Here is a 26876-nt window from a genome sequence, read left to right as displayed (position 1 = left end):
TAAACGTCCCCCTCTTAACCTCTATTGTCAAAGGATGTTACTAAAAACTGATGACAAATCGAAAGTCACAGAAACAATGATTACGACTCTCGACTCTATTAAACGACACTTTCAGCTAAAAGACGACACACTCCTTCGACTCTATAAAATTCTCACATAACGGGTCTTTATAATAATATGGCGTTACACAAAGAAAGCCGACTTTCTCGCCGCGATAACTATAAAGCTGCCACTACAACATTTTAACAATGGGAATAACTTCAATTCGGTCAAGGCAAAAAGTGAGGGTTTTCTGCCCACCACTCACAAGCTGACACCTCAGCTTAGCACATAAACTCAAAATGAAAACAAAACACCATATTATTCCTCCCACATTGACCTGCCGCCCACCTCCGCCTGAAGCCGCCGCCCCGAAAACGCCGCTTCCGCTTCCGCCCCTTAGGGGTGGCCCGTAGCCACCCCAGCCACCACGGCCCGGCCACCCCGTGGCCTGGGAGTGGCCGCGCAGGCCACCCCAGCCAGATCTGGGGTGGCCTGCGAGCCACCCCGTGGCCATGGGGTGGTTGCGCCGGCCACCCCGTGGCCTGGGAGTGGCCGCGCGGGCCCACCCCAGCCAGATCTGGGGTGGCCTGCGAGCCACCCCGTGGCCTGGGGGTGGCCGCGCGGGCCACCCCGTGGCCTGGGAGTGGCCGCGCCGGCCACCCCGTGGCCTGGGTGTGGCCGTGCCGGCCACCCCGTGGCCTGGGGGTGGCCGCGCCGGGCCACCCCGTGGCCTGGGGGTGGCCACGCCGGCCACCCAGATGGGGCTGATGGTTCCTCATTTTTGTCCTCATTTTTTTTTGTTTTGGTGTTTTGTTCTCATTTTAAATTTTTGCATTTTTCTTAAAATGTTGATGTGTCATGTTGTGATTGGTGGGCAGAAAACCCATGTTTTCTGCCACAACCGTATGGCAGCAGCTCTCGTAACAATAAGTAGTCTGAACCTTCAGGCTTCAACCTTCTTCTGGTAGCATTTCAATTCCTGTTGAAATTGCTATCATACCTTTACCTTCTGAGCGCGACATTCGATGAGTTTGATCCAGAACCAAGACATGGGCGCCAGTCTTCCACCTTCACCAACCTCGTCTTCGTCCTCCTCCCTCTTTGCTGCCGTAGACATGGGCACCAACTCCTTCAAGCTCCTCATTGTCCATGCCAACACATCCGGCAAATTCCTCACTCTCAGCCACCTCAAAGAATCCGTCGTCCTCGGCCTCAGCTCCGCCCCAACAACCCCACTTGCCCTCCAAACCCTCCAAGGCTTCCAAGCAATCTTATCCTCTCACCATGTCATTCCCAACCATACTCGCTGTGTTGCCACTGCAGCAACACGCGAGGCAGCTAATAGAAATGAGTTTGTTCGGTGTGTCAAGGAAAAGACTGGTCTTGAAGTTGAGGTGTTGTCAGGTGAGGAGGAAGCCCGGCTTGTGTACCTGGGTGTGCTTCAATTCCTGTCAGTTTTTGGGAAATCGGTGTTGGTTATAGATATTGGAGGTGGGTCTACTGAGTTCGTTGTTGGGAAGGAAGGGAAAGTTAGTTTTGGGGCTTCATTGAAGTTGGGGCATGTGAATTTGACTGACAAGTTTGTGAAACATGGCCTTGTTGGGCAAATGAGGGAGTATGTTAGATTAGTTATACGAGAATCTGGGGTGGTAGAGAAAATCAAGGAGTGTGGATTTGAGATCGTAGTTGGGTGTTCTGGTACGGTTCGTGCAATTGAGAAGGCTGTGTTTTATGGTTACGCGAAAAGTGATGTGTTTGAGAATGATAATGAGGTTTTCTCTGGGGAGTGCAAGAGGGATTGGGCTTGGAGGTTTACTAGAGAGGAATTGAGGGGTGTGGTTGAGAGGGTATGTGAGGGAGGGGAGAAAGAGAAGGTGAGGAGAGAGGGGATGTTTAAGAGTCGGTCAGAGTTTATAGTGGCGGGGGCGGTGTTGTTGGAGGAAATATTTGAGGTGATTGGGATTAAGGAAATGGAAGTTTCTGGTTATGCATTGGGGGAGGGTGTTATTGCTGAGAGTTTAGCAAAGGTGTATGGTGGCTATGATTTGAATGCCAATGCAAGGTGGAGGTCTGTTGTGTGGCTTGCTACAAGGTTTAATAGCAAGAAGAGGATGAGAGCTGCTGCTCAGTGTGCTGGGATTGCAAAGGTATATTGAACTTCTTGGTTTTGATTCATTTTGATGTTACTTGCTGAAATTTCATGTTATACCTGGTTTAATAGATTCATCGAATGTATGATTGTATTCACATTGCAGTTTGGATTTGATTTCCAATTCAAGAAGCTGGGCCTAATGAGAAACAAAACATTTCCCTTCGATATGTTTCTTCATGCACATTATGACAATGGTTTCCTATGATTTCTGATTTAATGGTTATTACAGGAGATTTTCGAAGGCTTAAGAAAATATGAACAGGTTGCCGCCTCCTTGGATGAGATGGATTTTGAATATCTTGAAGCTGCCTGTTTGCTTCACAATATTGGCCTTTTCACTGGCAAAAAGGGTTACCATAAGCAGACTTATCGTGTAATCATGGTTTGTGTTTTCATTCTTTGTCTAGTTTGTGTTCCTTGATTGAATGCTTTTTATATAATCCAAGATATCTTGAATATATGCAGAATGTTAGGCTATATTTGACTATTAAAGTGTGATATGCTTTATGTTCTTTTAAAGTTGGAAAGAAAAAATTTCATCATCTCTAGAACTTTTCAGTATCTTGCGTTGCGTTAATAAAACATTCTCCTGTTTCTTAATTTTTGATCCTGTCGATGTTCTCTATAGGATGTTGGTCTTCAAGGTTATAATACTGAGGAGGTCAAGGTATGTCATCCATCTACTAATTCTGCTCTATCCTTAATGATTAGTATTATAAATTTGCTCTCTGCTGCCCCTGGAGCCTTGTTTCAGGTGATTAGGGGTGGGGTTGGAACTTGGAATAGGTCTATGTTCATAAATTCTTGACCATTTAGGTGTGTCCATAAGGTATAAGTAGACTCTTATGCTGGTTATGATCTGGTACATCTGCAGTTAATAGCGTTACTCACAAGATATCACCGGAAGAAATTTCCAAAATCTGATCATGCTTCTTTAAAGGAATTCTCTAAAGAGGTAGCTTACTCTGTACCATATGCATTCCATTAACTTGGTTTTTTATTAGTTATATGGAGAAAAGAACTGTTCTACATCAATTTATACCTATTTTCTTCTATTATTTTCAGGAAAAGCAGAAATTCAGATCTCTTTGCGCAATTATACGTGTTTCTGTAGCATTGCAACAGCATCAATGTGTAAACATTCAAAAAATGACTTTTTCACATTCTCATGGAGGTTTCAAACTGGTATATTTCAAACTTTGTATTTGCTAGCTACTCAATCTGCTTTGTTGCCTTATCATTTTTTTTTTCGTTCAAAAGAAAAGATAAAAACAAAAGTTATGGAAAAGGAGGTCTTTACATTCATGGAGGCACAGTAACTAGTCTGGGAAAAGAGAAACCAAAACTATCCCAAAACAAATATTGGCCTATATACAAGAGGTTCTTAGAGTAAAAGTCATCGCAGATTTCTTGTGAATCGTGGCACTAAGCCAACCCATTGGTCACAAGATTGGCTTCTCTATATGGCAAAAAGATGTTCGGACATTAGGGATATTTGCTGCCAAATACAAACTGTCATGGAGTAACACCCTTAGAACTCTGGTCTTGATGCTCTTCCCCTGGAAGGCACGGAGCCAAATTTCAGAATCAGACTCTAAAATAAGTGAGAGAGGTTCAATGATTATGCATTGGCATTATTTGAGATATTGAGCGAGACTGATAGGTTGATTGCAGAATAAAGCTTGATTGTGTGCAAGCCAAATGACTCAATACAAGAATGGGCATATTAATATGATTTTATAGTACTGGTGCTGAATCATAGGAGTTGAGCATTCTTTGGGAAAGTGTTTTAGATAAAGAAAGAGTAAGGTGATATTCAGATGCAAGTGAAGGGATATTGAACTTTTGCCATATATTTTTACAAGATAGGCAAGAGCCAATAACATGATTAGTCTTTTACTGGGAAATTGCTTAAGGAACAAGCTGGCAAAGGAATAATGTTTTTAATAGCCAAAGTTTTACTAACAGGAAGCTCGTTGTGAGTTAGCAGCCATAGGAAGTGTGTATATATACTTTCCAAATAGAAGGCATCCACAGGAGGTGAGGGCCTATGAAGTTGTGACATTTTGAGGAAGGAGCCACTCATAGGCTGTTTTAACAGAAAATTCCCCTGTTTTTGAATGGCTCTTGATGAGTTTGATCAGGAGCATTGTGAAGGGGAACAGGAATTGATTTATCGTTTCTTAAATATGATTTGAAAAATGCCATGATAGGTTGAAGGTTCCATGTTTTCCTTGTTTCCCTTGAAGCTCATGCAGTGAGCTGTTTTGCTATTCTTCGAAATCACCATTTGGAACATAATTAGTGGATAAATTTAATCTGGGTTTTGAATGCAAGCCAATTGTCCCGTAAATTTTATGTTATGGAGTGTTTACTGTTAGTACAAGTTGACAACATGATGTGAAGCAAGGTTTTCATCATAATGACTTTTACTTAAGAACCACAGAGTAGAGGCAAGATAATAACATTGATGGCGATATCAAGAGATTCGCCACAGGCCAGCTTTGGCTAACTGCTTGCTTAGCAAAATGTGCTTGCAAAAGCTGCATAAGTTTATTTAATTTTACTGCTGCTCAAGGCACTAACTTACGAAATTGGCATTAACCCGGGGGTTGTCTACAGGAAAGCAGTGTTCTAAATGATCAAAATCTGCTGCCTACTACCATACAACCTTTAATTGGGGACAGTTTTCCAGAAGTAAGACAAGAGTTAGAAAACTTTAAAAAGGTAAATTTTCTTGTGTTCCTTATATTTTGTTTGTTAATATGAGTTAAATTGCAAAGTTTATTTCTGTAACCATCAATGTTATTATGTTTAGGTATTTCTGCAAGAATTGTCAGTAGTAGTTCATTCAAGCACTTCAGAATCATCGCAGCCATAAGAATACTTGTGCAGGAGGCATCTATTACTCTCAATCTGCTGCTAAACATGATACAACCTATAGAGAAGATCCCATTGATGATTCAATGTTTTCGTCTTAAAAATAAGCTGTAGCTGGTATGTAGGACCTATTTTTCTTCACATGATGCAATTCTTATGGTTGATTTGATGACATTAATAGTTATTCATGTGATTGTACACTGTGCATCTTAATTGAGATTATGCAGACTTTTGAACTGTGGAAGAATAGTTTTGTTGTTAGTAGGAGCACTTCAGCGGACGCCGGGCTGAGAGATATTGGAAACAAATATCAGCATGAATATCAAGTGGGTTTGTGGCCCAAGTGGCGTGGATCAAGTGAAAGAAAGCAAGAACTTAATAAATTGAAGACATAATGCACGTGTGAGTATTTATTTTAGACTCCCGAACATGCAACATAATTGTAGCTGCTTTGGTCTTCTTTTAATTGTCAAGAAAGCATGAAACATGGAACTTTGTGTCTTTTGAATACATGTTACATTTAATTTGGATTCTGAGGTAGAGAACTTTCTCGTCAAGGGCTCAAACTAAGCCAAATAATTTTGTTTGGCATAGGCTTCGTTTGTTAATGCTTTTTAAATGGTGTTTTTTTCTTTTTTGAAAAAGCGTTTCTAATGTAACCTAAAGGTGATAGTAGTTTTGAGTATTTTGGGTTGTTTGTTAATGTTTTTGTTTTGAAAAAGGAAAACAAAAAGGAAAAAGTATTATCAAACAAAGTTTAACCCCGTGGTACCATTATGACATGAATATGATTATGACCGGTACCGGAATACATGACACGTATGATTCACGAATAGCACAACAAACCACACAACACGGTGTGGGCTATCAGTCAAGTAGCCTTCACCTTATTGTACGCCCAAGGTGATGGTCTTTTGTTCGGCTATTATGGTCCACTGATCAAGGAATATCCTACTGCATGCAGCTCTCTTGAGGCCACAGGATTGAGCTCAAGAGGTCCTTCAGGACGTGCCAACTTGCGCTGCTCAGGGTTTAAGAAATACGAAAATAACCCAAGGGGTAAAACAAGTTTCAATAAGAAATATATTTATTTCAAAAAAAAAAAAAAAAAAAAGAAAAGAAAAGGAAGTAAGTAAGTCTTTTTTTTTTTTTTTTTTATAAGTAATAATGCATTAGAGAGGGGCGCAACCCAAGTACACAGGAAGTATACAAGAGAGCGACTAAGTAGGGGAGAAGGAAGAAGAAAACATAAAGAGAAAATCGGGAAAATTAATCACTAGAGGAGCAAGCCAGCCTGCAGTCCAAGTGAAAAGAGTGTACAAAAAGAAATGAACAAGGTTAGATTGCTTTCCATGTAACTATCTATGATTTTGTCTCATGATTACTCTCAAAGAAATGTTATGGTATGATTGTAATATCATTTGGACACAGAATTTTTAGCTAATGTTTTACCATATGATTTATCTCATGTTTATGTTTACTTAATAAGTCGTGGAACTCACCCATTTCACCTATAAACCCCATTTACAGACCCGTGATCCCGTGACTGTTGGCACTTCTTATCATCACCCTCTTGCCCAGCATCCCTCTAATGAGTTGCCTGGATTGATGACCCAGAGATTTGGCCTTCCATGAAGATGCCTGAGCTTACATTTGTTTCGATTAGTGGTGCTTAGCCGAAGACTCCATTTGAGATGTGTACAACTTTTGGGATCCCCCATGGGCAGCATAGAAAATATTTGAATCTCCGGCCACTTTTGTATCATATATGATAAATATACCCAGTGGTTGTATAATTGCGTGACAGCATATCATCTACAATTTAATGACAAAGTAGCACACTTTTTTCAGTGATTTTATTGCTCTTCCATTCTTCAGCACTTTTTGACTGCCATTGTGTTTGCAAATTGCAGAAGAGAAATAGGATTAGAGTACTTTCTTTAGTTACTTGTACCAACAGTAGAAAGTAAAAAATGATTTAGAAAGTGATCAAATGTTGTGGATAATAATTAAAATTAATTTTCCATGGTCAATAGTAATGTTTGAGAACTTTGATGCTCATGCTGAATTAACTGGTCTTCAGATCTGTAGAATCAAGATTTAAGCACTAATCTATTGTTATTCGGAAAATCTAAATGCAATATAAAGCATTTCTAACACATTCTCTAAATGACTATGATAGTTATATTTAGCTATTATCGGCCCTTTTTCATCCCCATAAATTATTCTAAAAATCTTGCTACATATGAAAGTTCATTTCCTGTCTCCCTGACGACTCCTCTCTCATTCTCCTTCCTTAAACAATAAAAATAATATTAAAAAAAAAAATTATATTCAAAGAAGAGATGCTTATGTGACGGATATGCTGAATTATGGTTGGCTTGTCCTCTAATGTATGGTCATGTAATCCATAATGAACCTATTGCCCTAGTAGTATTATTAACAAAGTCAACGTTTCTTTCACATCGTCATCTCCTTTCTATCACCTGGTGAGTCCAATCGAATCACATCTCCAATCAATTATTACCAAAACGAAAATTGATCACATCTCCAAGTGGGGTTACTTATCCTTTTCTTGTTCCAAATTAGGTAGAATGGCTTGGACCAACAAGATTGATCAGCTATTCAGCTGTTGCCTACTTCTGGCAATGGATAGCATCAACTATACAGGCACAATTAGTTGTCCAATCCAAACATTTGGTCAAAGGTTATCATCATTTCAAAAAAAATCCCCATGTCCACCATTTGGATAACAGCAGTGCTCTCCATTCATACAACGGTTCATGCTGTTGCGTTCAGAAAATAATGCAGAGGGGAGGGTTTATTTATTTATTTTTTATGATTTGAAAATGTGTTTTGATGTAACATAAATGATAAATGTGATATAAGTGTTTTTTTTTATGTGGTCCATATTTGACAAAATATTTTATATAGAGTTTACCTACTTATTTTGAGAAACTTCAACACATTAAAATCTTTCTTTGTATAATTTTTTTGAGTGATGATATTACACACGCCAGTGTGAGTGCACAGTGCCTCACGCTGGTGTGAACAGTAACAAAAAAATATTAAAAAAATGTTGAAACTGTAATTTTTGGTTACTGTTCACACCAGCGTGAGGCACTATGCACTCACACTGGCGTGCGTAATATCACCACTTTTTTTTTTTTTTTGTGGCCATGCGATTGTTTCAACCAAATTAGGTTGGTGACATGGCCTTCCCAACTGGGAACCCAACTCCTCTCTAGTTCAACCAAATCTTGGGGTGATATGGTTTTCTCAACCAAAGAAATTAATCATTTCTAGTTCAAATGAGTTGGAGAGGAGTCGATTCCCTTAAAAGAAGGGGATAATTTTGCCCCTCATTTTAAAGGAACCAACTCTTATTTGATTCAATTAAACTGAAAAATATTTAATTTTTTCCAGTCAAGACCAAGGTGGTGTGCAGCCACCACAGCCATTGTGGGTGGTCTAATATTTTTTAAAAATTTTAAAAAATAAAAATTAGTTAAGACTTCTGTAAAATGCAACACTTGTTTTATTCAAAATATTCCAATAATAACAAGGGAATAATATAAATTTATTAAAAAAAATAAAAGTTTTGTATTTTGTGTTTGAGTTTTTTTGTTAGTGTTTTAGTTTTTGGGAAGAAAAAAAATTAATAATAATAAAAAAGGATAAAAGACAAAATTTCAACGGATATAGCCGACTCTGCATCCATTGTTTGTTTGTGTTTTCTTTTCACGTCAGAGTGATATCAAATTCGTTGACCTTTTTGAGAGCACGAATGATGATTGTTTGAAATTGAACCCAACCTATGAAGATCAATCCCCCATTAAATTAACCAAAAAAAGACCAAGTCCAACATAAAGTATCATGCCTTTTAAAGTACATGGAAATATCATTTGAGAGCCCTATTCACATGATGAACCTGCAACGCTAGTGGGGTTGTTGGTACCCCCCTGATTTTTCCATCTTTCAATGATGAATCCTTTATAACCCAAAAGAAGTAAGATTTAACAACATATTACTTTACTTTAGATGGTAAGTTGGGGACACTAATGTGGACATTTTAAAAAATAAATAATGATCGGTGTTAATATTCTATCTATATTTTTTTTCATTTCATCTTACAAATCAACTATTAGATTTATAGATTTGTCGATGGAGGACCCTACAAATTTTAATGGTTGATCTGTTAAATTTGTAGAAGAATATTGGTTAAATGTGGAGAACTTATTGACTCCTAATATTTTATTTTTTTTAGAAATGCATACTTCACTTAACCTTTTGGATAAAGCTCAAGTGTAATGTATAATTAATTCTTTCCTGACTAAACAAAATGGCAATACATTGCATAAACTATAGTGGTAGGACATCCAATGATTGCTCTCTAATTATGCTTGCTCGTCATTTTAGTATCCTAATCCGCATCTCAAAATAAAGAACTTAAACCACCCATTTGACAAATAGAATCTAAACCACATTAAGGGGTTAAAATACTCACTTGAGACACTTAATGTGGTTTAGATTCTATTTGTCAAATGGGTGGTTTAAGTTCTTTATTTTCTTCTTACGGGATATAGGACGATATTGGTAGCTTTTTTCTTCTTTTTTTTTAAAGGGAAAACAACACTTTTTTCACATAAATTTTGTAGGGTTCAAGGGCTTGAATTGGGTAGAGCCCAATGTACCCTAAGGCTAACAGTAAACTTGGCATGATCCTCGTAACTATTACACTGGCCGAATAAGAGGTTAACCACAAGGAATTACAACTCTTCCCTTAACATTTTTGATATTCTCTGAAGAGGGTACGCAACCAACAATAGAAATGGGGCACATAATAGGGCTCTCATTATGTTCTACAAGTCGATACAACTACTACTAGGTTGTAGAGGTAGGAAAATAATGCAATGAGAGGTAAACGTCCGAGATAAGGAATAATCACCCAATTGTTAATTGGCTTAAGCATCAGACAGATCCCATGCTTGCTCACTCGACAAAGATCTTTGTGCTTACCTTCTTCTCTACTTTGTATATTTTCTTGGTTAGTGAGTTTGACGCGATCAACACATTTTATTACAACTATCGATTTAAAATAACGACCCATAAAGTGACACATTAGTGATCCTCTTTGAAGCCATGCCGTCGCCAACAATTCGTGCACATCTCCATTCAACTACAATCCTTAAAAAAAACCACGTGCTTTGTTTAGATTTTCACCTCAATCCCCAAAAATTGCGTGCTCTATCCCCTCATTTTTCTGTCTTGGCATGAGCAAACCCTTCTTATCACTTATTCTCCTCTCTTTGGATCTCCACCTCTCTCACAATCCCTAGTATCATTAACCATAACAAAACATAAAATATTTGGCTCTTATTGCTCGTCGATCCCGCTCAATGGCTCATCGCCTCTAGGGTCCATTGTCTCTTCTTCCGCAAGCTTAAAAAGTAAAAATCTTAACAAAACTAGCCGTTCATCTTTATATAAAACAGAATACTTATTTTATTTTTTTTACTAATATTCCTATAACTTAAATTAAAAAAGCTGACCTTAATACAATAGTAAATAGTTGGTGAATAAGATAATTCCATATTTGTAAAAGTAACCTTACGCAAGTGCAAATCCAAGACCAAGAGGCAAGAGGGCTTTTATTTTATAAAATAGATATTTTTATTATCCGGTCAGATATAGTACGATTAATCAACGTGTCAATTTGTCCTGTAGAGGTCTATCACTTTAAGAAAGAGCTCTTTAGTCGACACGTGTCAGAATCACACGCAAAACCGCAGCCAAAAAGGTGAAAAAAGGTTGTTACCTTTTGAATAAAACGATGTAATTGTCCTTTGATGCAATAACGGTGAAACTGACCTTTCAAAAAACTACACGGGACTCACGTGTCACGTCAAGTCAAAAGGAAAGTAAAAGCTAATGAAACAATTGCATAAACTAAATTTTTGTCGCTTTTGTTTTTTCAATAAAATTGTTGGAAAAAAAGTAATTATCGTAGTTTACTTGATTTGCAATTAACTTATTGTAGTATCAAAAGTCAAATAGTTAAATTTTGTTCACTGACTTAACAGATTCTAATAGCGTAAAACATTAGAGTCAACATAATTGTGATACTTGTATTATTAAAGTCAGTGTCATACTAAGAGAATTTGTTAAATTAGTTAATGAAATTTGATTGTAGAGACTAAATTATATTTTTGACATACCTCAAGGACCTTTGAGTTCATTTTGATACTATAGAAAGTTAATTGTAAATCAAGTAAACTACAAAGACTAATTTTGCATTTTTCCCAAAATTGTTTGAGCAACTTATGTGGATAACAAAACATTTGTGTATACAACAATTTTGATTTTGGGCATGTTTGAGATTACATTTAAGAAGTTTAAAAGTGCTTTTAATACTTAAAAAGTTTATTTGAAGAAAAAATTACTCGTTTGGTAAAAAAAATTAAAAGCCATTTTAATGGTTCAAAAAGACTAAAAATGACAAAAACGCACTTTTGACAAAAAATTAACAATGAAGCTTTTGCCCAAAAGCTCTTTTTGAATTAAAATTTATATATTTCAAACGCAATCCCAAATAGACTCTTATTTATTTATTTATTTTTTTTTTATTATTATTTTTTATTTTTTATCGCGGGTTATATTAGACCTTAGTGTCTCATTTATAATGGTGATCATGCGGTTAACGGTTAGTGGCTAAAACCATAACCGCTTAAACGGTTAGTACATTTTACTAACCGCTTCCGCTAATTGCCAGCTAACCCTTTTTTGTTTTAACTTTGTTTGGGCTTTCTTTTTGGGCCGAATTTGAGAATTATGTTTTTTCCTACTTTTTTTTTTTTTTTTTTTTTTGCCTTTTGGTCCAATTTTCAGTGTTGAGCTTATTTTGCCTTTTTTGGCCTTTTATGTGCATTTTTGGTATCAAAATATGCACTATTTAATAAACATATAGGTTGCAATATACCACTTGCTCCAAAATAAGCCCATATAAAAAAAAAAATAAAAAAAAATAAAAAAAAAATGTAAATGGTATGTACCCAAAAAAACCCAAATGCTATCAACATCCCCCCCCCCAAAAAAAAAAAAAAAATTATGAAAATCATCAGGATTATCAAATTCATAACCCAAAGTAATACAAATATGAAAATCAAGGAAAACCCAATTGTTAAAAAGCCTTAGAATAGATATCCCAAATAAGAAACACAAATATAAACATATTCAACTATACTTTCATCACCATTTGGTCTTTTTTATATATATATATATATATATATATATATATTAAAAAGCGGTTAACAATTTTTACTAACCACTTTTAAAAGCGGTTAGTAGTTAAAACAGTTAAAAAAAGCCGCATGAAGACTCTTAGTCATTTCAATGATTTCATTGTGATTATAATTGCCTTTTAATTTTTAATATGTGCATATATAAAATAAAACGTTTTAATTCTATATTTTATATGATGCGTACGAAATGAGTTTTTTGTCTTATTTGTTTCTCAGTCAAGATTTTCTTGAAAAATGTTTTTCTTTTGGACGGTTTAAAATTTTGATTAAACTCGAAACATTTTTTTGTTGACAAGACAAAAAGGCTAATGGGGTTTGTAAAACATTTTATGCCCCTTTCTTCTTTCTTTCTTTCTCGAGTTGATGGAGATCTTCATCGCCAACAATCACCATCTCACGCTCTCTTCTTTTTGCCTTATGCAATTGGCGATTACCATCGCCTTTGCCTAGTAATAGCAGTTGGCCCCAGTCCCTATTAACCATGGGAGACTATCACCAATTCACTGTCGCGTTGTCGCCGACTTATCACCTTTCTCTTCTCTCTCTTATCTTTTTCATTGTAAGAAATTGACTTCTCAATTTGTTTTATGTATAATTTTGTGGGTTTGGATTTAGAATTGTGTCTACTGAGTTTTTTTGAATTGGTTCTTCTAGGGGGGTGACAATAGTGGTGTTTTTAGAGTATTTTCAAGTTCCAATTAAACACTAGAAAAATGTTTTAGTCCCAAATGTTAGAGTGGTTAGCAAGTAATTCTACAAGTCTTCCTTGTATCCCTCTTGAGTTCCTCCAAGAATAATTTGACTATTAAAATTAACATTTGGTCAAAATCTAATAATGATCAATCACATGCTCAATGGTAATTTTAATAAACATATCATTCTTTGAGTGATTCAAGAAGGACTTATAGCATTACTTATGGTTAGCTCTGCACCACTGACCATAAGTAATACGAGAAAGACATTTTCCATTTCTATATTGAGTAATGATTTATGATGGTAAAACATCTAATTTTGTCATCTTCTCTCCTTAATTTATGTTTTCACCATTTTTAAATTAAAGAAAAAGGAATTTATCTCAAAAATTATAAATTTCTTTAAATTACATGAATTCAATTTTTAATTATGAGAATGAGTAAAATCTTTTAATTCTACTAAATAATTCCTAAGCTTAAATCTAAAGATCCATTGCTAAAAATTTAGAAATACTACCCATTTTCATAGCTTAAAATATCAAATTTAGTGTCGTCCAAACTTCAAATCTCATCACCTAAGGTGAATAAAATAAAAATAAAAGAAAATAACTCAATTGACCATGTGAGCAACACCTTTGGGTTTGGTCACGACCTCCCAACTCCCTCCTATTGTGGGTGAGCCGTGGATACCGCAACTTTTACCACATTTCATAAAAGTGGCCGACGACCATCGCCTATGTAAGAAGGTGGGTCGTTGACGTCACAACCTCCATCCTGAAAGATGTGGCTTACAAGTTTTTTTGGGTTGTTGACATGTTCGCACAAGAGAGGGACAAGAGATTTGAACAAATGACCTCCGTTTCATAAGGCGTGATTCCCAACCGATTGAGCTATCATTTGGGACATGTGGCTTACAAGTTACAACCATCACTTGTTTTTTGTATTTGGATTTTCTATGTATGTAATTATATTTTTAAAATGGCTCCATTAAACAAAATATATGCACAAAATAGATATAATGATCTATTTGGAACAAAATAATAAAATTTAAAACACCATAAGAATACGATAATATCCTAAAATAAAGAGATTAACAGAGTAATTTTAACTTTGAGAATGCAATATAGACCATATTATTATTTTTTTTGAAAAATGCTATATACTATTTTATCCGCAAACTTGATGCGATACTTCAAACTAATTCTTAGACTAATAATTGTTAAATATATATTAAAAAAATTAAATGATTGTTTTAGAGTGTCGTATCAATATTCTTAAACAATTTGAGGATTAAAATATAGTATCTTTCATTATTCTAATTATTTCCTTTCCCAACGACAAAAAAAAAAAAAAAAACCTGAAAAGAGGAAAAACTTTCAGTTTCAACCACTGCCACCAAATTGACCAATCAATCATAATCAAAAGCCATCGCCGTGAATATAATGAAAATAATTTAGGCTTTGACAAAGATTTTTTTTTTTTTTTTTTTTTGTGTGTGTGTGTGTGTCAGGTTGTTTGCCAAAGGAGTGGACAAGACAAAAAAAAAAAAATTCACATTATTCTTCTCAAAATTAACATTAATATTATTATTTTTTACATCATATCAACTATTTTTATTACTATATAAATAAAAAATTATTACAAAATAAATTATTTTATTTTTTATACAAAATATTCTTATTTATTTATTTTTTTTACAGCATTTAAGTCTGATACGTTTCAGTCCACTTCATTTTTTAAGGCATAGTGTGTTTGGCAAAGGAGTGAGCCGGATCGAACCTAAAAATTCAAAAAATTTATTTCAAAATCAATCTTAATATTTTTACTTTTTACATCACATCAATTATTTTTTATTATTATTCAAATAAAAAAATTACTGCAATTTTTATTTTCTTCACTTTTTTACTTTTTTTTTTTCTCACATTAATCAACTCTATTATAATTTTTGCCTGCTTCTTTTTTGAAGTCCTTTTCCAAAGAAGGTCGCACCCGGGACCAAAACTTAAGCAATTTATGATCCTATCCTTATCTAATCCCCCAATGAACCAAAGCGGTTCGAGAAGTCCAGAATGCCCCTCCGTTCCTCGATGTGCAGCACTCCCCAACTCTCTCGGCGCACGTTAGCCTCGACCAGAGCGATGCACAGAGCCTTTAGGAAAGAGAAAGAGAGAGGCAATTTCACCATCGCGGGAAAAGGATCAAAGATCCGGTGGGCCCGCGCGCACTTTAGCATTTCCTTTTTAATTAATTTTAATCGATATTATTGTCTGTCATATTTATTTTAATTTTCGGAGGCATTGTCCCTAGCTGAATCTATATATACAGAGCTCTATAAATATAGCATTGCATCACAGAGAGAGAGAGAGAGAGCGATAGAGAGAAGCTTCGGATTCATTGAATTAGTTTGGTAAGTTGTATTTTATTTTATTATTATTAATAGTTATTTATTGTTTGGTTGCTGGGAAAATTTGTGGAAAAGAAAAAAAAAAGGAAGAGAAAAATGAAAATGTTGAAATCGTTCTTTGCGTTCGAAGTACGAGAAACTCAGCGCTTCTAAACTTAATATTTTTCTTTGGTACTCCGTTTTTTGGTAGCGGAGAAAATCTAAGGAAAAAAAGGCTTTTTTTTTTTTTTTTTTAGTTGAGTTTTGTTTTAAGGTATAGAGGAACTCAGCAACCAAGCTAAATCATTGCATTGCAGCGGCCTGAGGATGATTTCTTTAAAGATTTGTTTGACTTTTTCCTCATTGAAGTTTTCCCTACATTTTCTCAGGAACCAAACAGGCTAATAGCATGTAAATTTGTGGGTAAAGCTTGAGATCTTTTTCTGAAATGCTTGATGAGCGCTGCGTAGTGGCTCTGCTGTACAAGAAATGACCTTTATTCTCATTATTACATGTTTGTGCCGTTTCAGTGTTATTTGCTAATGAAGGTGTTAATAAATAACTGCTTACTGTTTTAATTTATTGTCGGCTGTAGTTGACTGTGATGTTAATTTTTTTCTTCTGTATTGCTTTATTTAGTTTAAAACTTTGTGGGTTAGTTCAAGTCCAATTTGTTGTTGTACTTTCTAGCCTAAAATTGGAAAATAAGTTCCAACCTTGTTTGGTTCCCGAGAAAATGGAGGACAAAAGTAAAGTGTGAATGCTTGTATATATTTTGGCAATAGTAAGAAAGGATAAATTTGCTATATATTAAATATGTTTGTATGCATGTGTTTGTGGTATATAAAGAAAATCTAAGGGTCCAATGGTTTTTGTTGTTCGTTGTTGTTGTTGTAGTGTATTTCTTTTAGTAAGACAAGTAGGGTTCACTCCAACCACTTGGTCTTTATTTGAGATTAAGGGCGTGCCAAGTTATTGAACAATTTTATCCTAATAGATGACTGTAAGTCAATATCCTTTCACAGTTATAACTGTTAAATCAAACCATTCCATAACACAACTATGGTTATTGTAGAGCAATCAAGACACGTCCATTGTTGGTTTAGTTTTAGTGATAGGGGGAGTTGGAAGATATTAAGAGTAGAGAATTGAGACAGAATAACGAACCTAGCAATAGCATTGCTCACCTGTCTAACATATGGATATTTTGCTGTAAGCCATAATTTAGATGATTTGTACTGGACTAAAGTTACCATGAATTAAGTACCTTTAATTTTACTTCTGGAATAAAACTCAAATGACAACTTTCTCCGCATTAATCCTGTTTAGCCAGGTTCTGGAGCTATCTGCATACAGATTCCTGTTTTACTTACCTCAGATCTGAATGTCTTCCACTTTATTGTACAAGCAACTTATTTTTTCTATTGGAACGTTTCTTTTATTTCTCAATTGATAGTATTTGAACTGTGTTCCTAGTCTTTGAAGATTGAGTTTTTAGATAGACCGGATTTGTTTACTTTCTGTAGAGTGATCTAGGGGCAGTAAGTTGTTGGTCGCAGTTGCTGTATTAAACTTATGGCAGCTAAGTAATCAAGTAATTAATATGGATCCTTCATTTTATGTGTTAGTTTGTTACCCTCAAATTAACTTTTCATTCTGTTTCTAGGGCCACTACTGATTTTTCTGGCATGGGTTTGGAGGAAAGAGTTGCAGACCTACACAACAAAAAAGACAAAACTGACCAAACAGGGACTATATGCGTGCATGCTTTTTCGGATCTATCCTACATTTCTCCAGTGGTATTCTTATACCTCCTGAAAGAATGTTATATTCATGGTATGCTTTTTCTCCCAATCGCTAATCATATTTGATAGCTTATCTCCTTTTATCTTATTCTTTTTCAAATGTTGGAATGGAAGTACTTGCATTGAGCTTCTCACCTTAACTGCCCATTTGGATGGGCAGAACTGGAGGGCATAAAAATGGAAAGGGGTGGCTACCATTACCTTTTTTGGGAGATATTTGTAAAGGAAATGAAAGGAATAGAATGGAGTTCATTCTCTACTAAGCCTTCCGTCTGAAGGTGGGCGGAATGCCCGATTCCCTTTATTAAATGATGTGAAAATTTTCATTTTTCCTCCTTTCTTAAAAGACACAAATAAAAGAGAGGTGTCTAATAGTGGAATCACCGTTTTTTTTTTTTCTTTACATCCCTTCCTTTATAAACTCCCAAACACACCGGAAGGCAAAGACCCCAATCTATTCTTTTATTTTGTTCCATTCTATCTTAATTCATTTTTTCATTTCCATTCCCTTCCTTTATGAATTCCAAACATGCTGAGCAACGGTTCTCAAGCTATTGTAGTGTGTACTGCAAGATACCCAGTTACTCATTGTTTGATCATTGCCAAATTTCATCCTACTTGGATACTAATTGTCTCATAAAGTTGTTGATGGAATTGTGTTAATATTTTGCTCCAGTATTTATGCTGCAAGCTATATTACGGAAGTGAGGTGCAGTCAGATGCTTAGTCTTGTATCAGACCTAATTTTAATTATATGGTAGACCTGACTCACTAGAGGCTGAATTTTAACAACTCACTTCAGTATTCTCCAGATATTGCTGGGTTTCCCTTTATTTCTTGGAAAATTACCTTTATATTGCTAATTAATCTTGACATTCATTTTTGGGATCTTACTTAGCTAGCCTTTTATTGCTTCTACTTTGATGACTTTTTTCTAGTTTACTTTGTTAGTACTTTTTTTTCATTCTTCCTATTGCATTTTTGTTTCTCATTGAATGCATTTGTAGGAACATGCAAGGCAACTAAGAAGTTCCAAGCTCTTCAACAACAAGTTTATCAAGTACTACATAATGATCCCCAACCTGGGCCAGCTACATTTGTTATTCAATGTCTATATGTCCTGCCTATATTTGGATTATATTGTGAAGGGTTCAGTCATCTAATAGTATCTGCTCTACGTCGTTACCTAAAATTAGCAACCAACCCAGTAGACTCCCTTGAAGCAAAAGCCCTAGCTGCTCGGTTATTTATTGATATTGTTGGGGGCTTTGTCAACTATGATGAGAGAATTGTCGTGAAGATACTTGAAGCTTTTGATGTCAAATTGACTGACATTGAGAAAGTCATGTGCCAAGTAGAGAAAAACAATGATTGTTGTCACGATGTAGCAAAAACATTTGTTGAGAAGTACATTTTTGAATCGATAGAATCCCAGTCGTACATGACAGCGGTCTCTCTATTAGAGCAATTTTCCATACGCCAGTCTGGGCAGTCTTTTCTCGTTAGTATGATACAGAACAAAGATTTCAAAGCAGCAGAAAAGTGGGCAACATTTATGGGGAAGCAAATGTTATGTGTACTTGTTCAGGAGTACACTGATAGGAACATGCTAAAGCATGCTTATGATATTATAAAGAAAAACAATCTGCGCGAGGAATTTCCTGATGTATATCATAAGTGTAAAGAAAGGTATATTTCAACTCTCTCTGTTGGTAAATTTCTGTTTGTAGGTTTTTGATGCCTTTAGTCCCACCCTTCCCCTAGAATATGAACATTAAGAATATTACATCAACGTTGCAGCTCACTAAAGAAGCTAGCAGAAAAAGGATGTTGGGAAGTTGCAGAGGCTAAGACAAACAGTGATAGACAACTTCTTGAATATTTGGTCAGTAGCTTTTGACATGAGTAACGATCACAGTTATACACCTATATTACATACTTCTAGCTGAGAACTGTGTCAAAACTTTACCTGGACCAAAGATGATGAGATTTATGAAAGTTGTAGAATTATTAGTTTGGAGCAATTGTTTCATTTTTTCTTTTTGAAATGTTCCATTTTTGGGGTTATTTTCTTAGTATTTATGTATAAAGTAATTCTATTATGTTTTAAAGGTTTATTTGGCAATGGAAGCTGGTTACACAGAGAAGGTCGATGAACTGTGTGATCGATATACCCTTAAAGGTTTTCTGGATGTCAAAGGTATGCTGTATATATTATATTTTCCCTAGTCATTACTGCCTTATGCTTGGGCTGGCTGCAAGTTCATTTGTGCCATCAACATTGAATGGAGATTAGCCTATCTTAGATCCGTCACAACTATTTCTTCACACTTTGCCTCAGCCAATGATTCAGCTCTTGACCTTCTTGTTGTTTCTCACTGCTACAACTTTATACTTCTTCCTAGCATTGGTGCATTAACTGGTTTTTATGCACCTGAATGCACCACATAAGTTTTTCTCCTCTTGTCTGTAGTTATGTAACACTTTTCATACACAAACGCTTGACACTTGCACAAATTCAAGCTAGGATACATCTTCTCCCCATTTGGCTTTCTATTGAGAAAAATCCTTGTGGTTTTGCATCTCCATATTACTTTGAACCATAGATCCTTGAATGATCAAAACTGCTCTCTTCCTACCCCTACAATCAAATAAAAGACAAACACAAGCTGGCTCAAAGCTCCAGTTGACCTTTCAGTTATATGTTTTTAACCTTACAAATTTATTCTTGAATACATGCCTCTATCCTTACATATTTATAAATTCTTACATATTTTTGTTATCATCGATTGTCTTTAACCTTTCATTATTGACTCACTCAAAAAAGTCTTCCTTATCATTCTTTCTGGAGAGGCCTAATATTCTTCTGTTCTAGCAAAAGCTCTTATCCATCTAAACATATTTATCTTGAATTCTCCACTTACTCTAATAAATATTTCATCCTTAATTCTCAGCGTAATGCTCCTTATCATATAGCTAGTATTTTGTTGCTTTGTAGCAATGATAGGCATCGTATAAATATAGCACTCAATGGCCATTTATATTTTATAAAGGTACTTGTTTTACTTGATTTTCAATCATTTGACTTCTGAAATATAAGTTGTAAATACAAACGGTGTATGTTGATTTTTTTGATTGTGGACCTTAAACAAACAGACCCTTATATATTACTGTTTGACATGTAATAGTGCCTGAGGCAAGTCTTCTGCAGAGTCGCTATCTGCATCTTAATGAATTGGTTGTAGAAGACATCATTTGGGTTGATGAAGTTGATGGCTTGCAAAATGCAACATGCCATATTGAGGGATGTAAAGTTGTGGGTTTCGATTGTGAATGGAAGCCCAATTATGAAAAAGGCAGCAAACCAAACAAGGTAATCAGATTGATCTTTACCAATTTTATGATAGTTCTTTATCTCTCTCTCTCTCTCTCTCTCTGTGGGTTTCTATACTAGATCTGTGATAGGTATATGTTATCATTTTACTATTCTATTAGACAAAAGAAAAAGGGGCATGATCGAAAAATCATTGAATTGCTATATTGCAAGTATGTTCGCAGATACCAATGCTATTACCTGTAGTATTAGATGCATTTACAGGTTGTCATATTAGTTTTGGACCTTGAATTTTAATTGTTCCCTTTTTTTTTTTTTTTTTTTTTTCTTAAACTATGACAAATTATTTTAGCTCTTTCTGTATCTTAGAAATGTATATTGGTTTCTATGTAAGTTAGTGACTTATGGTGGAGGACCGCTTTTTCTTTAGTTTGAGTCTTGCATTGAATTTTTGTTACTTCTCCAATATACTCTGATATTGAGCAGAAACCCAGTTTAATTATATTATCTCTTCCAAATGAATAACGGTCAGTTTTGGAATCAAATGTAACAGAAGGCGGAAGCCAGAAACTCAACGATAATTCTTTCTATTAGTGCAATAGCAGTGGAGTTGGAAATCTGTTAGTATTGACGTTTAGCTCCTGGGATAAAATGGGTTTGATGTGATAATTGAAACTGTATTAGGGTTGGCTAGCTTATTGCTTTAGGTTCATGGTTAGAATGCGTTTTTTTTTTTTTTATGTCGGGGAATCTCTCCAAGGCGGGGCCTTTTAGACTCACCACTGCAGAGTAAACTCCGGTCCCGTGTACCGCACCCTCGAAAGTTTTCCTACACGGAACTGGTTAAGTTGCTAGCTTTTCACCAGGGGGTGTGGCCCCAAGGTTCATGGTTAGAAAACTATTAAAAAATGATGAATAAAAAAGAGTAATTTTGATGTGAAGTTCTTAGGAATTATGATATTTGGATAATAATGCCTTCTCTGTTAATTCTGCATTTTTTTGGTTCCTTTTGTTAATAAAAATGACTTTGTTCCATGTTTCAGGTTTCTATCATGCAGATTGCTTCTGAAAAGATGGTTTTCATCCTTGATCTGATAAAATTATTTGAAGATGTGCCTGATGTTTTAGACAACTGTCTGACCCGAATTTTGCAGTCCCCTAGAATTCTAAAACTTGGTATGAGAAACCTATATGCATAAGTTTGGGTAGAATTTTGAAGCCTTGTAAAAATGTATATCTTCGAAAGGAATCCATCTATGACTTCTTAAACCTTTTATTAAAGAATGACCTTTATGCAGGGAGAAGGAAGTCCTTAACTGCGTGATTGAACAAATTTTCTTCCATCTGTTGTGGGTTGAGGACTCCTCACGCCCCTTCTCCAAACTCGATTTGCATTGTTCACAGAGAACCTCATATGGTTTAAAAAATAGTACTCTTTCTGCAGGGGCAGAAGGAAATCCTTGTATTACCTGTGATGTTCTACATTTTTTTTCTATTGACTGTGTAGAGAATGGTTAGTTGATCGGTGTTTCTTTCAGATGTGGGTCTAGGCCGCATTATGTTTGTAATATTTATGGCGTGGTTGGAAATTTCATCCCTACTAGCATATCTTGGGCTTGTTTTGTCAACATTTACATGAACATGGCTACTTTGTGATCTGTGTACCTTGTAGGCTATAACTTTCAATGTGACATAAAGCAACTGAAGCATTCATACGGGGAGTTGGAATGTTTCAAGCAGTATGAAATGTTACTGGACGTCCAGAATGTGTTCAAAGAACCACGAGGTGGTCTGTCTGGGCTTGCAAAGGTAAGTTAAGGATGAATTGTTTTATATCCTGCAATTTCTTGTATACTGTATGTTATCCATACTGCTGTTCTCTTATGAGACTCTCTCTCTCTCTCTCTTGATTTGCTGCTTGCATTACATTCAAGTAAGTATGTAATCATTAGACTTAATTGCTTGGTGAATATTACTATCTTTTAGAAAATATTGGGAGCTGGTTTGAACAAGACAAGACGGAATAGCAACTGGGAGCAACGACCTTTGACCCAGAATCAGGTAAATGCATTCTATTTTCTTCATTACACATTAACTTCCTACAACTTCATGAGGAAAATTGTTAAGAAAAATTTGTACAAAAGCCGACTCCAATTGAGGAAAGCTAAGAGCTCTCATTTCCCATCCACTTTCAATCATCATATATGCATGCCTCTTACGTCTTAATTTTGAGATTGCCATATGATACATTCAACTTGAGATGATTTTTCTAGTGAAGTTAAGGATCTGGTATCTCTTATTGGTTCAATTACAATTGAAGTTAAAGGATCTGAATATGTTTGATCTATAAATTCACCTGAAATAACTCCATAAAGCTAAAGCAACACCTTTCGTGCAGCTAGAATATGCTGCTCTGGATGCTGCTGTACTTGTTCACATATTCCACCACGTTCGTGGTCATTCCCAACCAGCTACTGTCACCGAGGGGCAGGACAAGATTGAGTGGAAATCCCACATTGTAAGTACAGCTTACAGAACTTCTTTCAGAGGATTTATGTACGTGTGATGTCTGTGTGTTTGTGTTCAGAGCTTCTTTCACCATGTCTGTGTTGTGTTCTGTTTGTTTAAACTTTTGTATCTGTTAAACTAATGACAGGTTTCCCATATGGACAAAATCAAGAAGTCCAAAAAGGAAATCAAAAGTAAGAAGCAGTTGAAAGCAGCTCAGCCCAACAAGCACTGTCAATCAATTTAGTGCCGCGTTACATAATTTTCATCCCCATTTGGTTAGACCTTAGCCATTCTGTAAATATTCTTTGGTAGCTGAAGAAAGACACTGCCACTTAAAGCTGCTGCTGTATATATTCTGCATGTTATATAATGAGTTATAGTGCTTTCTGGAATCTATAAGCTTCTATATAACCTTGGCCTTGCTTTCTCCACTTAACAAAACAAAAATATGGTCAACTCTGAAAGGGATGTGTCTAGCCCCGCCAATTAGGCTACTGGTGCACCAGATAACAAGTTAACTTGACTAGAATTTGGTCCCGTTAATAAATAAGTCAATTGTGAACACTCGTATAAGTTCATATAAATATGCATAATTTCATTTTTAGTATTTTAATTTTATAATCAAAACATTATAAGTAAAATCCCTAATATAATTGATATATCTTGAATTGTTGTTACTGTGAGCATTGATATTGATATATGGTCATTTGTGTGTACATATAAACTCGAGATGGATTATTTAAGTTTCATGTTAATTTACTTAATTAACTCAAATGACAATCTTAACAATAATTAATTAATATGAATTAAGAAAAAATAAACAATAATGATATTTATTTTATATAAGGAATGGATAAGTTAAATGAGCAGCTTGTAAACAAACTTGAATTTACTTGAAAAATAAATGAACCGAGATTCAACAAATTAAACAAACAAAATAAAATTAAACAAACAAAGCTCGAAGATTCAATAAACTCGACTCCATTCCGGCACATGTGCCATTTCTGAAATAGGTTATGACTTCTTCGTAATTACCTACCGGTTGTAGGCTAGCCATACAAGATTCCTTGTAACCAGTTTGGCCACAAACGGCGTCAGGGGTCGTCTTCTCCGGTTGGACAACAAGGGCAACGTTGTGATCCATTCCGGCAACAACGCTGATGACAACTGCTGCAATTACTATGAGAGAGAGCCCTAGTACGATCATGTTAGCCAGCAAGTCATCCGCATTATCCTCATTGACATGTGACATTCGCAAAGGACCCAGAAAAGCTTCTTGTTTCTTTCTCTCTTTTTTTTCCCCGCTAATCTTCTCGTGTGATGATCGGAGGCATTTGGAAAAGTGGGTGATTATCTAGTTTTTTTTGTATCTGTCGCTAACTGTATTTGGTTGGACACAAAAACAGTTTCTCATGAATGAATGACTAATTTTAGAGTCAAAGTTTGGTATGGAATAAGTTGTTCTGTCCTAATGTCCTATCAACACTCTTAGAGAAAAGACTGTAAATAAATCTGTCCGTTCGACAAGTTGCTCGGTTTAACTCAATCCAAACTCGAGCTTGATACTGTACAAAAGGCTCGTTACTGTAGAAACCGGTTCGATTAGTAAATGATACATACTCGACTCGCTCGAGAAAACTTAATAGAGGCTTGCGAGCTCACCTCGTTTAAAGCTCAATCGGCTCGTTTGTCCAACTCGTTAGCTTGTTCATATATCTTGTATATATATACAAATATATATTAATATATTACTAAAATATTAGTTATATAGGTTATTTAATATTTATGTGTATTAGTTAACATACTATATAGTTAGTTCATAAATTAGAATATTATCTAGTTACTTAATATTTAATAGTCTAGCTCGAGCTTGAGTTGAGCCCTGCTCGGCTCAAATAGCATTCTCAATGAGCCAGTCTTGAATATACATTTGATAATTCGGCTCAAATAAGCATCTTCTTAAACGAGCCAGTTTTAAAATCTTAAAGCTTTGACTCGGCTTTACTGGATTATAGACATTTAATTACAACCTAACCTAACTTATTTAATTAAAAGAGTTAAATTCTTCACTCTAAGTCGTTCATTTTGTGTAAGATTTTTATGTCATGTAAAAAATTACAACCCCCTAAATGTTAGGTGACAGATTCATATTGTGTCAAGACATGAGTATAAAACTATATACATTGACCATAATCTAACTAATTTAATTAAATGAATTAAACACCTTAATCTTAACTCGTAAATTTCGTATTAATTTATGATTTGCGAATTTCTTGAATATGCAAATTTTATTTTATTTATGCTGACATGGTAAGATATTGTTAAAGAGTAAACTAGAATTTTCAGCAATAAATTTGAACCCCAGAAAATTTTTTGTGCTGATCTCGAACACCTTCCACTCTGTCTCCCAATCTACACTCTACACCTCTCCTTCCCTTGAAAAAAGGAGCAACATTCTAACAACCCGAAATTATAGAAGAAAAGGGAGGATGGGGAAAATGAAATAAAAAAGAGGCAGAGGGAGACAGAGAGAGGGATATATGGAGGAGATCCGGTACCGCTCCTATGGAGCCGGCCGGAGGCTAGAGATCGTAACGGTGAGGAACTTGAGCGAAAACAAAATGTACTTGGGTCGGTCGTACCCTTCTCCGATCAGATACCATTCTGTGAATACCAGAAAGAAGACCTCCTCCCTTGCCGTCAGGAAATGGTGGAATGATCCTGAGATGAAGCGGAGAAGGAGAGTCGCCAAATATAGGCTCTACTCCGCTGAAGGGAAGGTCAAGAGCTCTCTCAAGAAAGGGTTCCGTTGGATCAAGAGAAAGTGCATCATGATTGTGCGTCGGTTGTGATTCTCGTGAAGAGAGAGAGACAAAATTAAGCAAAATAAAGTTTCTGTATCTTCTTGTCGATGCATGAAACGTTTCGTTGTTATTATCATTTTTTTTTTTTTGCTTTTCTCCTACAGTGCTGTTCTTCCTTTGCTTTGTGTGTACAATGCATTCGATCTTTTCTATTTTTGTCCGGAGAGGAACCTCGGACTTTTCACACGTGTCACGAATAATAGGAAAGATTGTTATGATTTTTTTTTTTTTTATTATTATTATTGAATAATCCTCCATTTCAATTACGATTATTGAGTAATAAGGTAAGAGAAATAGTTAAGAAGCTTGTACGGCCGGAGCTCCGTTTTTTATTTGAGCTTTTCTTGTGATATCCACTTGTAATTAGATTTCAAGATTGTCTAGGTGTGAATTTTCATAAACCAAAAGATAATGTTTGAAATAGTTTTATAGGTTGACTTTTAAATTTAATAGTGATTTTAAAAGTTACGTTACATTTGGTAAGACTTTAATCCTCTTTATATTATTATTCTGTTTATCACGACAGTTATTAATTAATATCTACGCCATAGAGATCTCACGCCCTATAGCAATAGGGCAAAAGTATGTGAGCTTAAGAAAATGTTTTATTCACTCTTGTAGATGTTTGAACAGCCTAATGGGGCAAAAGTATGTGAGCGTAAGAAAATGCTCTATTCACTCGTACAAATGTTTGAATAGTCTAAGCAAATGATGCCCGAGTTGCTTGAATACTTGATTCGACAAGTAAAAACCTTCTTCTTACTTGCAAACCATATTTAACAAAGCAATAGTATTATAGCCCCATATCTATAAGTCTTAAAACTTGTAATTAGGGGAGAATAATTACCTTCCCATGTTATTGGTGAATAAATTTATACTTCTAGCCACCTTTGGGGGCAATAGGCCTAAAAC

The 26876-nt window shown here is 35.5% G+C and overlaps 3 protein-coding genes across 11 annotated transcripts; all 3 read left to right on the top strand.

The window, feature by feature from the left end:
• Nucleotides 1-992: 992 nt before the first annotated feature.
• LOC132172586 (Ppx-GppA phosphatase) lies at nt 993-6800 on the top strand. Of its 6 annotated transcripts, none has more exons than XR_009439162.2 (9): nt 993-2189; nt 2424-2576; nt 2823-2861; nt 3069-3149; nt 3260-3379; nt 4817-4921; nt 5013-5191; nt 5325-5476; nt 6605-6800. XR_009439162.2 is itself a non-coding variant. In XM_059584111.2 (7 exons), exons 1-7 carry the CDS (start codon nt 1068-1070, stop codon nt 5073-5075), a joined length of 1683 nt encoding a protein of 560 aa, XP_059440094.2. In that variant the 5' UTR covers nt 993-1067; the 3' UTR covers nt 5076-5598. The 6 variants fall into 6 exon arrangements, 1 of the variants encoding a protein (XP_059440094.2); XR_009439161.2 differs by having other exon boundaries at nt 5302-5476; XR_009439163.2 differs by having other exon boundaries at nt 5293-5476.
• Nucleotides 6801-15097: 8297 nt separating this feature from the next.
• Nucleotides 15098-23492, top strand: LOC132172583 (Polynucleotidyl transferase, ribonuclease H-like superfamily protein). Of its 4 annotated transcripts, none has more exons than XM_059584105.2 (12): nt 15308-15474; nt 15840-15964; nt 17117-17286; nt 18263-18944; nt 19056-19140; nt 19368-19455; nt 20444-20628; nt 21633-21765; nt 22262-22398; nt 22576-22650; nt 22988-23107; nt 23246-23492. In XM_059584105.2, coding segments are annotated over exons 2-12 (1776 nt in total). In that variant the 5' UTR covers nt 15308-15474; nt 15840-15962; the 3' UTR covers nt 23345-23492. The 4 variants fall into 4 exon arrangements, with proteins under 4 accessions (XP_059440087.2, XP_059440088.2, XP_059440089.2 ...); XM_059584106.2 differs by having other exon boundaries at nt 15840-15998; XM_059584104.2 differs by lacking the exons at nt 15308-15474; nt 15840-15964 and adding an exon at nt 15098-15276.
• A 2148-nt stretch (nt 23493-25640) lies between these two features.
• LOC132168570 (uncharacterized) lies at nt 25641-25952 on the top strand. The gene has a single exon (XM_059579567.1). It carries the CDS (start codon nt 25641-25643, stop codon nt 25950-25952), a length of 312 nt encoding a protein of 103 aa, XP_059435550.1.
• Nucleotides 25953-26876: the final 924 nt, after the last annotated feature.

This window comes from Corylus avellana, chromosome 1 (assembly GCF_965113065.1).
Source record: "Corylus avellana chromosome 1, dhCorAvel1.hap1.2, whole genome shotgun sequence".
NCBI lineage: Eukaryota > Viridiplantae > Streptophyta > Magnoliopsida > Fagales > Betulaceae > Corylus > Corylus avellana.
The sequence above is the reverse complement of the archived record's forward strand: the minus strand, read 5'-3'. Positions and strand labels throughout refer to the sequence as shown.